This window comes from Martes martes, assembly GCF_963455335.1.
Source record: "Martes martes genome assembly, chromosome: 1".
Taxonomy (NCBI): Eukaryota; Metazoa; Chordata; class Mammalia; order Carnivora; family Mustelidae; genus Martes; species Martes martes.
Genome location: NC_137888.1, coordinates 123,567,635 through 123,579,233, shown reverse-complemented (window position 1 = coordinate 123,579,233; position 11,599 = coordinate 123,567,635). Strand labels below are relative to the sequence as shown.

The window sequence follows — 11,599 nt, the reverse complement described above, 5'->3', positions numbered from 1 at the left end:
AAAACAGGGACCAAAACAAATTTGTGCTCACAACAGCATTATTCACTATAGCCAAAAGTTGCAAACAACCCAAGTGTCCATGAACATATAAATGGATAAACACAATGTGCTACATACATACAATGAACTATTATTCAGCCTTAAAACATAGTGAAATACTGGGGGCACCTGGATGGCTCAGTCAGTTAAGTGACTGCCTTTGGCTCAGGTCTTGAACTCAGGGCCTTGGGATGGAGCCCCACCTGGGGCTTCCTGCTCAGTGGGGAGTCTGCTTCTCCCTCTCCCTCAGCTCCTCCATCCTCATGTTCTCTATCTCTCTCTCTTTCAAATAAATAAGTAACATTTTTTTAAAAAAATAATGAAATACTGATGCATCCCACAATATGAATGAACCTTGGAAATATTATGCTAGGTGAAATAAGCCAGATACAGAAGGAGAAATGTTGTGATTCCACTTATACGAGGTAATTGGAATAGTTACATTTATAGAGATATTCCTGAAAATGGAATAGTGGTTACCAGGGGCTGGGGCAGGGTGAGGGGAGTGTAGCGAATAAGAAGTTATCGTTTATTGGGTACAGAGTTTCAATGGCAAAGTTCTAGAGATGAAGAGTGGTGTTGGCTGTGCAACAATGTGAAGGTACTTAATGCCACTGAACTGTGCATTTGAAAAGGATTGAAGTGGTAAATTTATGGTATATATGTATTTTTTAATCCCAATTTTTTAAGTGGAAAAAAAAAAAAAAAGACCTGGGTGGCCAGGACCAAGATCAAGTAGGGATGTCTGAAGGCCATCTACTCTGATGGGAAACCTTGTTCCTCCTCTCCCTCTTGGCCAGGACATTTCATCCCAGGAGTTCCTGCCACCTACTAGAGGAGAGAAAAGAATCAAGGCTTTAGTCAATTAGCACTGGGGAGCGGTCACACTCTGCTCTACCACCTCTGCCACAGCACACACAAGAGTTGGCAGCACCAGTGGGGAGAGGGATATAGTCCACGACAAGGAACAGGCCAAAAGAGACTGGCCCTAAATGGCTAGGCCAGGGAACATCACTGTCACCAGGAGCAGCTGAGCCATAACTATTGGATGGGAGGAGAAAATGGTGGGTTATCAGGACCTATGGTTTGCATCTGGCCTCAGCCAATGACAGACACCCACTCTCTGACTCAGCACAGCCATCACAGCTGGTCTCCTTCCTACACTTAGGGATGTGTCAGGAGACTGTGTGACAGATTGCCCTTTGAAGGTGGACTTTGGAACCTAAGAAGCCCACAGTAGGAGCGCTCTCTGCTGTCAACTGTTGGCATCACAGCTCGGAAACCAGCTCCAGAGGCAGCTCCAGCTTCCAGAAGGACATGTGAGGGACCTAGGTGTACGAGGCATATCTCCCAGTGCTGAAATGTTGGCCATACATGGTAACTGAGGTAATTTTAGGACAAAATTATATTGTTGGGTTTTCACAGTGCTGATGTATAGACAGGTATAGAGTCAAAGGGAGATTTTACATAAAAAACTGGTTTGTTGATTTCTCTTTAAAAATCTGAGGATCTGGCAACAAGAGGCCTGCACTCTCACATATCAAGTATTGGCTGATGCCAACAGGGGGCCTCTTCCCTAGGCACAGCCTACACTCTAGTCTATTCCCTGAAAAAAGTCACTTTGAAGGATATTGATGCCCTTAAGAAGAGATCTCCTTTCTCAGGAAAAAGATTTTCTCTTCCACAAAATGAAAAAGGCAGTCAGCCTAACCAGGACTGGCTCTCTGAGTCTAGAAACAAACCCAAGGCATGGCAAACTGGGATGAACTAAAGAAAACTGCAACTAAAATATTAAAAATGTTTGTTTCCTTAGTATACAAAAAGTATACAAATCAATAAGAAATTGAAAACAACCCAATAGAAAAGCAGACAAAATATATTAGGCAATTCACAGAATAAGTGAATATATATTATTAAGAATGTGTAGCACTAAGTCTCGCCGAAATTAATGTGACAATTAAGTACATTTTTAAAACTATTGGTTAAAATTAAATAGATGTTTGCCATTGGTGCAGGATGGGAAAATAGGCAATTTCAAAGAGCTTTTTTGAAAATAATTTGGCACCACATATCAAAATGTAAAGTCCTCAAAAATGCAGGAATCAGAGCTTTTTCTACAGCATTACATGCACTATTAGAATTGAAATCAACTTAAATGTTCACCAGTTGGGTACTCACTAAATACATTACGATATATATCCTGCAATGAAACATTCTGCAACCATTGTGAAGAATAAGTTTGCTAATGAGAAAGGGTGTCAAGGATACGTACTGTTAAAGTGATAAATAACTGATATAATGTGTTTTTTTTAAACTATCATATGAGAAATTCAGGTGTGATATTCAAATATTTAACTATCAGACTTGCACAGCCACTAGCCACTAGCCCACAGGAAACTGGACAGCCTCCTAGGGCCAGTCTTAACCCTTTACTTGCTACACTGTGGGGGTGCTGGAAGGAAGAGCTAGGGTGGACAAGGTGCTAGTTGGAAATACTTGGAAGGCCTGTGGCCAAAGTTTTTTACTGATAGCATGCTATACATGCAGAGAAAAGGGGAGAGATACATACCAACTTGACTGTGGTGCAAGAGGCACTTCCTTTATTTTATTTTATTTTATTTTATTTTATTTATTATGTTATGTTAGTCACCATACAGTGCTTCATTAGTTTTGTGGCCAAAGCTTCTTACCAATGCAGAGAAAAGGGGAGAGAGACATACCAAACTTGACAGTGGTACAAGAGGTACTTTCACTCTTTGCTCTATACAATCTTATTGTTTGAAATTCTAAGAATGAGTGTGGGATTTGGAAAAAAAATTAATATAGAGAAACCACCAGCATGGCCTATTTTCAAAGTCTATCATGACATAAACATGTGCCACAGACTAACAGAAGAGGTCACAAAGAATCCAGGGCCATCTGGAACTCCAGAAATCCCACATTTCTTACTACTCACTGCTTTTAGCCCCTTGCCCCACCCCACCCCCACTACCACGTCTTGACATATCCTTTTCTACAAAACAAACTGTACTTCTTAAACAATACATTATTAATTTATTTCTGACATTTTATTAATTAATTTAATTTATTAATTAAAGACATTTTATTCTCAGATAAGTATCCCTATAAACATCAAATTATCAACATTAACGCAATGAATTCGTATAATCACAGCCCCACATAAGGAAATGTGACATTCAGATTGACCTATTTGGTCCCATCATGAAACACCTCAGATATTTTTAAAATATTAAAACTATTCCTGGGGTGCCTGGGTAGCTCAGTTAAGCACCAGACTCTCGATTTTAGCTCAGGTCATGATCTCAGGGTCGTGAGGTTGAGCCCCATCTCGGGCTTGCGCTGGGCATGGAGCCTGCTTGAGATTCTCTCTCCCTCTCGTTCTCCCTCTGCCCCTCCCCCATCCTGCTCCCATGGGTGCACACACAATCTCTAAAAAAAAAAAAAAAAAGAAAAGAAAATGAAAGGAAAAAAGAAATATTAAAGTTATTCCTAATTAAACCCTTCAGAACCTTTGGAAATGTTAGTTGGAGAACCATTTCTCATGTATTCTTCAGATGCAGAAATGAAATCCAATGTCTGTGACTATCCTCCCAGAAAGGGCGGGCCCTGAAAATCCTCACCTGGGGGGACAATCACGAGAGCTGAAAACCAGCAGGAGTTTAACTGTGAGGGGGAACAGCAGGCCCCACAATCTGACCATGGTGTCAGATATCTAAGAATCCAGAGCAAGTAGCCAGAAATAAATAAAGCTGGGCCAGAGACATGACTTGTGAGTATTTTTTAATAACACTGTCAGAGCATTGATTCCCAAAGGGGGAAATAGCACAGTGAAAGGGGATGTGGTGGGGGGCCATGTAGTTTGAAAACTCATCATATTTTTATATTTGGAAAAAACAGAAACTATTTTTCCAATAAAGCCAACTACCAAAAGGAAAGTGCTAGAAAATCTTGGTTGATGAATATATATAGAAGAAATATTGATTCTCATACATCCTGGAGGGGGGAGGTAAATTTTTATGTGACTGTTAAAGGGGAAATGGTTTGTAAAAATTAGAATTTGTAATTTGTTTTTATAAGCCAATTAGGGTAGGGTAGGGAACAGCAGACACCCTGGGAAAAGCAAGAGGGTGTCAGAGGGGGGATGTGGCCAGTCATTAGAATAAGTACGAGGGACCTACAATGGACTGAAAGCTCCTGTCCCACCAAAATGCATATGTTGAAATCCTACCCTTCAATGTGATGATGATAGAAGTGGGGTCTTTGGGAGGAAATTAGGTCATGAGGGTGAAGCCCTCATGAGTGGGATCAGTTCCTCTATAAAAGGGACCCCAGAGATTCCCCTTGACCTTTTCCACTATATGAAGATTCAACAAGAAAAGTGCGCTCTGCCACCAGAAGAGGATCCTCACCCTAATTTTAGACTACCGGCCTCCAGAACTGTGAGAACTCAATTTCTGTTGTTTACATGCCACCCAGGCTATGACACTTGGCTAGTGCTGCCCAGAATGACTGAGACAGAACCTTGTCTCCTTGATCCAACTCTATCTTCTGCAACTCAATCAGTGCTTGGCACACCGAAGGGACTCAGTTAATGCTCATTGACTGAAAGCATTAATGAATATCAAAATCAGGACCAGAGATCAAGTCTCGTTTTCCTCGGTCAATTCTCTAACAGGTCCTAAAATTAATCTTACAGAAGTAAATGTAACATGTAGCAAAACTGTTAGCTGTCTCTCCTAACACCCATTTTCTCTTCCTTCTTAAAATTTTCAGCCTCTCTTGCAGCTACAGTCTGACCAGTGAGATGTAAGGGGAAGTGTTATAAGGGACTTATAGGAGGTCTTCATAAAATAAAGGAGGTGCACCTCCCTCCCTCCTACCTCCCGCTGCCCAAAGTGCAGACATAATGGGCTGGAGATCAAGCAACCATATAGACCATGGGCTATGGGACACTAAGGATGGCAAATGATAAACAAAAAGTTGCAAGAAACCTAGGTCCTCGATGATCGTAGTGACCATACCCACCCCAACTCCCCGAATCACCAGACTTCAGACATCTTTTACATGAGATAGAAAGAAGCTTCTATATTGTACACACTGATGTCTTTGAGAATTTTCTACTACAGAGAGAGATGATCCTAACTGATATGTGGGTCAGCCTCACCCCCCTGGGGAACGTGGGCATGAACCAAAAACTGCCACTCCAGGAAGTGTTTGGTCCTACGACACAGCAGCAACAGCCCAATGCTGCCTCTATTTGTTATCGGCACTCAGCGTCCCAGTCCCCGAGCCTTCTGGGCCTTGAATCAGGTCCCTGTAAGTCCTGGGACAGTGCTTACGGCAGAGGTTCTCCACCAGCGTGTTGCTTCCTCTGACCACAGTCCTCCCTTCCTTGTTCATGTAGTTCCACAGATGCAGGGCATACGAGTCATTGAAGCTCAGGTCTCTGTCCCAGACTTCATAGTAGCGCCTCCACTCCGGATAGGAAATGGGGTAAAATCTTTGGGGGTGCAGAAAGGACAAGTTCCAACACCTGAGGTCACTCACCTCCTGGAAGTCTCCAAGTCTGCACCACAGCCTCAACATCCTCGTCATCAAACTGGGACCCTGGTTGCCCCAGATTTCTGAATTGTAGTGTTCAACAAAGTTTTCCATGCACTCCCACAGGAAGGGGTGGTGGGGGAGGAAGCCAAACACCCCGTTACTAGAGTACTGAGAAGACTGTGCAGCCAGAAAGTTCTCCTCGGGGATGGGTCTGATGGAGATGACATCGGTGTCCATGTAGATGCCGCCATACTTCCAGATGATGGCCAGGCGGGACGCATCGGAGCTGACATGGAGCCAGTTGCTCTCCACACTGGCATTGATCTGCAAGAACAAGAGCAAATCAGCCCCAGCAGCAGGGGGACAGGGCGGGCTGTCCCAACGGGAGGCCAGCCCAGGGGGGCTGCGGAGAAGGAAGCAAGCCAGCTTCTCAAAAATCTACTGGACAAAAGCCCAATTTTGCAAATTTACCAAACTTAATTCCACCCAAAAATTTGCCTTCAAGTGACAAGTTTGCAGCACTCAGTAACAATGGGAAGATTTTAGCAGGTTTTAAAGATTTTGTGAATTTGTTTAAAAAAAAAAATGAAACAATGGAATGGTAAAGAAGAAACCCAGCAGGGATTTCATGATAAACCCATTGATTCATTTTTAGCAGGGTGTAATTTTTTTTAAACATTTTCTTTATTTGACAGACAGAGACACAGTGAGAGAGGAAACACAAGTGGGGGGGGGCGGGTAGGAGAAGGAGAAGCAGACTCCCCGCTGAGCAGGGAGCCCTTCTAGGATCCTGGGATCATGACCTGAGCTGAAGGCAGACACTTAAGGACTGAGCTATCCAGGCGCCCACAGTAGGGTATACACTGACCACAAATACAAAACTGTGAAGAAAGAATTTCTTGAGTCCTAAAAATGCTAAAAACTGATAAAAAAATAAACTAGGAAACTGTAAATAGATCAATATGTATGTTTTTTGAGAAATTGGTAGAAGACTCTTAAAATGCATGCCTATCTTCTTTCAGTAGTTAATTCCTTGAATAATATCCATGGAGGGCCTACTTTCTATGTGCCAAGCTCTGTTATAGTTGCTAAGGAGATACCAGTAAACAGACAGACAAAAATCTCTGCTAGGTGGAGATAGATGATAAACAAATTAATACATGATATGTTGAGTGTTCATAAGGACTGTGCAGGAAAAAATGCTGGATAAGGGGACTATGAAGGGAGCAGGATGGAGCCCTATCTTATTTTGGCTTCCAGTAGAAACCTGAATGAATTTGATGAGAGAACCATGCCGATATCTCAGAGAAGAGGGTTCTAGGTAGAGGTACAGCAAGTGCAAAGGCCCTGAGGTAGGACCTCTCTCACTATGTGCAGGAACAGAAAGAATGTAGAGTGGCCAAAGCAGAGTAGTGAAGGAGAGGGATAGGATGTGGGGCCAGAGAGGGATGGGAGGAGAGGGAGAGCAGATCACATAGGCTGGGGTAAAGACTGAAATTATTTGGAAGGTTTGGAAGAAAGGAGTCAAGTGATCTGACTTAGTCTTAAAAGGGTCATGCTGCCTGCTATGTGGAAAACAGACAGGGGTGGGGCTTGGGAGGTGGCAAGGGCGGAAGCACAGAGGCAAGTTAGGAAGGCTGTTGATGTGGTCAGATGTGTCCCAGAGCCACCCTGTTCTGAAAACTTAACATTGTAAAACTGACGTACCGCTTGGGGAACCCAAACTACACCCTATGGAACATTAGCTCCGAGAAAACATTGATATCCTACCGAAAGAGGCATCCATGCTCAAATCAGTTTGTAAAATGCTGTGTTGAATCAAGTTAACATTTCTTTAGTTCAGAACTGCAGAGGCTTTCATCTCCTCATGTACATGATTAGTCTGTGAGGGGCAAAAAGCGGGGGGGTGGGGGTGTAGTATGTGGCATCATCCAAGACAATTGGAGCAGAGATTTATTTGTCCAAGGAGCAAAGCACCATTTAGCTAATGTTCGCCTACCCCAGGTGTGGGGAAAGTAGGCCAACACACTGCCTGTTCTTGTTTAGTCCTCCTGGAACACCCTCTAGCAGGCTAGCCCTGAGAGCGACAGGGACCTTGCCAGCCTGTTCCCCCCAGGGGCCCCCTCCACTGCCAGGGGCTGTCTCCCTGGCCTGTGGCCTGCCCTGCTGCCTCCCAGGGGCTCATGCTGGCAGCTGCCTAATTGTTGGGGTGTGCTGGTGGCTGCAGGTGTAATCTTAGTGACGTGAGCTGCTCCATCCCCTCCTGATGGGCATCAATTTGAGAGCTCCAGACTCTTTAGGAGAATAGATGGACACACTGAGATCTAGAAGTCCCACGGGGCCAAGTGCCCACGGGGCACCGCCCCCACAGGCCTGTTGCTTAGTCCAGAAAATGCCTCCAGATGGCAGTAGGTAGCAGCTGGGATGTCCTCCCCCCAGGACAGTAGACTGAATAATGACCACCCAAAGACCTCAGGCACTAGAGTCTAGAACCTGTAAACGTCACCGTGTACGGAAAAAGGATCTTTGCAGATGGGATTACAGTAAGGATTTTACGATGGGGAGATTATTCTAGCTTGTCCTGATGAGCCCTAAATGCTATCACAAGTATCATTTAAAGACAGATGTAGAGGGAATGTTCACACACACACACACACACACACACACACACACACACACACACACAGGAAAAGGACATATGCAGATCTCTACAGGAAGGATTTTTCTCTAGATCCTCCCTGGGAACTGGGCCCCTGCCAGCACCATGACATCCACCCAGTGAAACAGAATTGGGACTTGTAGCCTCCATAACTGTAAGAGAAGAAATGTCTAGTGTTTCAGGCCACGCAGTGTGTGGTCATCTATTGCAGCAGTCATAGGAAACTAACACAAGAAGGTGTACAGTGGCTTCACTATTGCCTCTTGGCCTGCAAAACCTAAAGGATTTACAGTCTGGCGCTTTACAGAGAAAATGTTTGCTGCCATTTGGTCTAGCCTCTGCTTTAAACTTAGAAAGGATTTCATATGGCAAGCAAATGGTGTTATTTGGATGTCGATTTTTAAATTACTTTTGAGTTTTTAAAATAATTTTATTTTTAAAATGAACATATTTTCATCACTAAATGCACTCCTAATCAAATCACATAAAAACACCTACTATTACCATGCATTGTATTATTTTCTTCAGGTCGTTTTCTTCAGATCGGAGGGGTGGGGTATATAACTAAAACAATTACAATTACATTATAACGTAAGTGTATTTATTCTTCTATTGTATTGCATTGTAGTCTTTATATGATGTCACAGCTAAAAACTGCATAATGAAGTTATTAAGTGGTTCTACTGTAATTTCCTTAAGCATTATCCAATCATGGGTCCTCTGTGAGACAAATGTTTAATTGAAATATTATTTCCTTATTATGCTATGTTATCAAGATGAAGATTACAAAATTCTCAAGAGCTCCAGGAGTTTTCTTGAGTCATAAGATATGACCCAAGAAAAAAGATATTTCTTGGGTCATATCCTAATATAACCCAATCTCATATAACAGCACTCTGCCTGATCCTTCACGAATTTTCTGTTCACATCATTTTCAAATTAAATATTGCCTAGTTTCCCACTTAGATGCAAAAAAAAAAAAGTTTAACATAGATAAGTTTAAATAAATTAAAAATAAGTGGTTATAGCCCCCAGAAAAGATCTAGAAACTCATTTGGTTCAGAATAGTCACAAAGGAGGGTGCCTGGGTGGCTCAGTTGGTTAAGCGACTGCCTTCGGCTCAGGTCATGATCCTGGAGTCCTGGCATCAAGTCCCACATCAGGCTCCCTGCTTGACAAGGAGTCTGCTGCTCCCACTGACCTCTCCTCTCATGCTCTCTCTCTCTCATTCTCTTTCTCTCAAATAATAAATAAATAAAATCTTTAAAAAAAAAAAAAAAGAATAGTCTCAAAGGAAAACTTGTTCCTAAGAAATAAGGCTGGGGGCATGAGACAAGAGGCTCAAGATGAACCTAACTTAAGTCTCTCCTGCTTATTTGAATCAGGATTCAACGCTGTAGAAAGAAGGCCAGGATCTGGGTCCTAGTCCCATCTCTGACACTGAGTCCTTGTGCTCCGTTTACCTATCCATGAAATGAGCAGATGGGACCCCTTTTCTGCGGTCCCTCCCCACGCTGAGCTTCTAAGAGCCTCTCAACACTTACGCGAGTGTACCATGAAAGCAATGGTGTGTCTTCAAACAGCCTTTTCATATCCAAAGGGAAGAAGAAAACATTGTCTATTGCTGAGAGGAGGGAAAAGCCTGGGTAAGTGGAGTTTGAGGGTAGCCATGTGGTGTCGTAGAGACCCTTCATGAAGAACGCCACAGGCTGCCCAGGGTAAATCTTGGCAGCAGACTCCACAGCACAAGAGACCAGCGGAGTTGGCTCCATTCTCTCCGAGGTCTCTATGAACACAATGCCACGCCCATGGCCCAGGAGGGCTCCCGGGTCCTGCTGGGACTTCTGGGAAGGAAGGCAGGAGAAGAGGCAGCTGGACTTGACGTTGAGCTGGTAGAAGAAGACACAGACAAGCAGCAGGATGCCCAACAGGAAGAGCTGGAGCTCCTTCAGCATGTCTACGTCTCTCTCCTGGCCTGCTCCTTGAAAGAAGCACAATATATTACAAAAATACACACACAACACCTGATAAAGACAGCATGCAAGAAAATGGGACATGAATATCATTTCTAATATTAGATTTTTAAATCCTCAAAAAATAGGGTCAAATCAAGTACAATAATAGTAAAAGAAAAATGCATTCACTAAGGTTTATCTGAGGGATTTGAGGAAAATAATCATTCACCCTTTTGAGGGGCCCATAGAGCACCAGGCATGAAGAGCATCAAGACATGAGCTATGGTAGAAATTTTTCTGAAGTTTGCCCCAGGTTGTCTAGCTTCAGTTTCCAGGGCTTCAGGGAAAGGGGCATTTTTGGTTCTCAGGGTTTCCAAGTCAAGAGAATGGGAGAAAATTGGAAACCTTCATTTGGAGAGTCATAGCCAGGTATTTGAGGAAATCAGAAGAATTCAGGATCCAGCCCAGTTTTATAGGCACACAAAAAACATTCAAAGACAATTAATCAGAACTAGAATCTAACACCTATAAGGATGTGTTGTTGCAACTTAATTTTTCTCCCTAAAATCATCCTCATTTCTGTTGAAGATAGCCAAATTAAAACTAATTCATTTGGAGGGGGGGAAAGTCCATTTTAACAAATATGAACTAATTATTTTTTTAAAAGATTTTATTCATTTGACAGACAGAGATCACAAGTAGGCAGAGAGAGGAGGAAGCAGGCTCCCCGCTGAGCAGAGAGCCTGATGGGGGGCTGGATCACAGGACCCTGGGATCATGACCTGAGCCGAAAGCAGAGGCTTTAACCCACTGAGCCACCCAGGCGCCCCTGGCCTAATTATTTATAGCAAGAATTGTGATCGATCATATGGGTTTCAGAAAATCTGCTCTGCTGGAACTTTTTATAAGGAATTTCACACTGAACTTTTAATAGCCTCTCAAGGCCAGAAGACAAGCCAAATACTTGCCATCAGACTCACCTACAATACAGGTAGATTTGGGGGAATTCCTCTCTTCCTGAAGTCCCCACAATATCCTGAGGTTCCTGTACCTGCCAGGAAGTGACATTCTTTACTTACCTGGTAAGGCTCCTGGGAACTCTATAAGCAAGGTATCAGGCCAATATTTCCAAGGGGCTTTATTGACTCCATAAAGCCAACCTTCATTCCTTAAAGTTCTCCAGTCATATCTGAGTCTATGCATGTGTCTCTCAAATATGACATTGCAGTTAAAGCTTTGGTAATACAGCCAATGTTCTTAAGGGTGTCCTGTTACAAGGAGAACAGATTCTCATTGGATTTATGCAAATGACTATAATTGCCTTGAGAGAAAGAATACTGAGTTCTGAATTCTGGAGGGTTTGGATAGGGAGAAAAGATAA

General features: G+C 43.1%; 1 protein-coding gene across 1 annotated transcript; it reads right to left on the bottom strand.

The window, feature by feature from the left end:
- Nucleotides 1–5,313: 5,313 nt before the first annotated feature.
- A4GNT (alpha-1,4-N-acetylglucosaminyltransferase) lies at nucleotides 5,314–10,218 on the bottom strand (the record flags this gene model as incomplete). Its single annotated transcript, XM_080807275.1, has 2 exons — nucleotides 5,314–5,928; nucleotides 9,808–10,218. The coding sequence occupies 2 exons, from the start codon at nucleotides 10,216–10,218 to the stop codon at nucleotides 5,314–5,316; spliced, it is 1,026 nt and encodes a 341-aa protein (XP_080663401.1).
- Nucleotides 10,219–11,599: the final 1,381 nt, after the last annotated feature.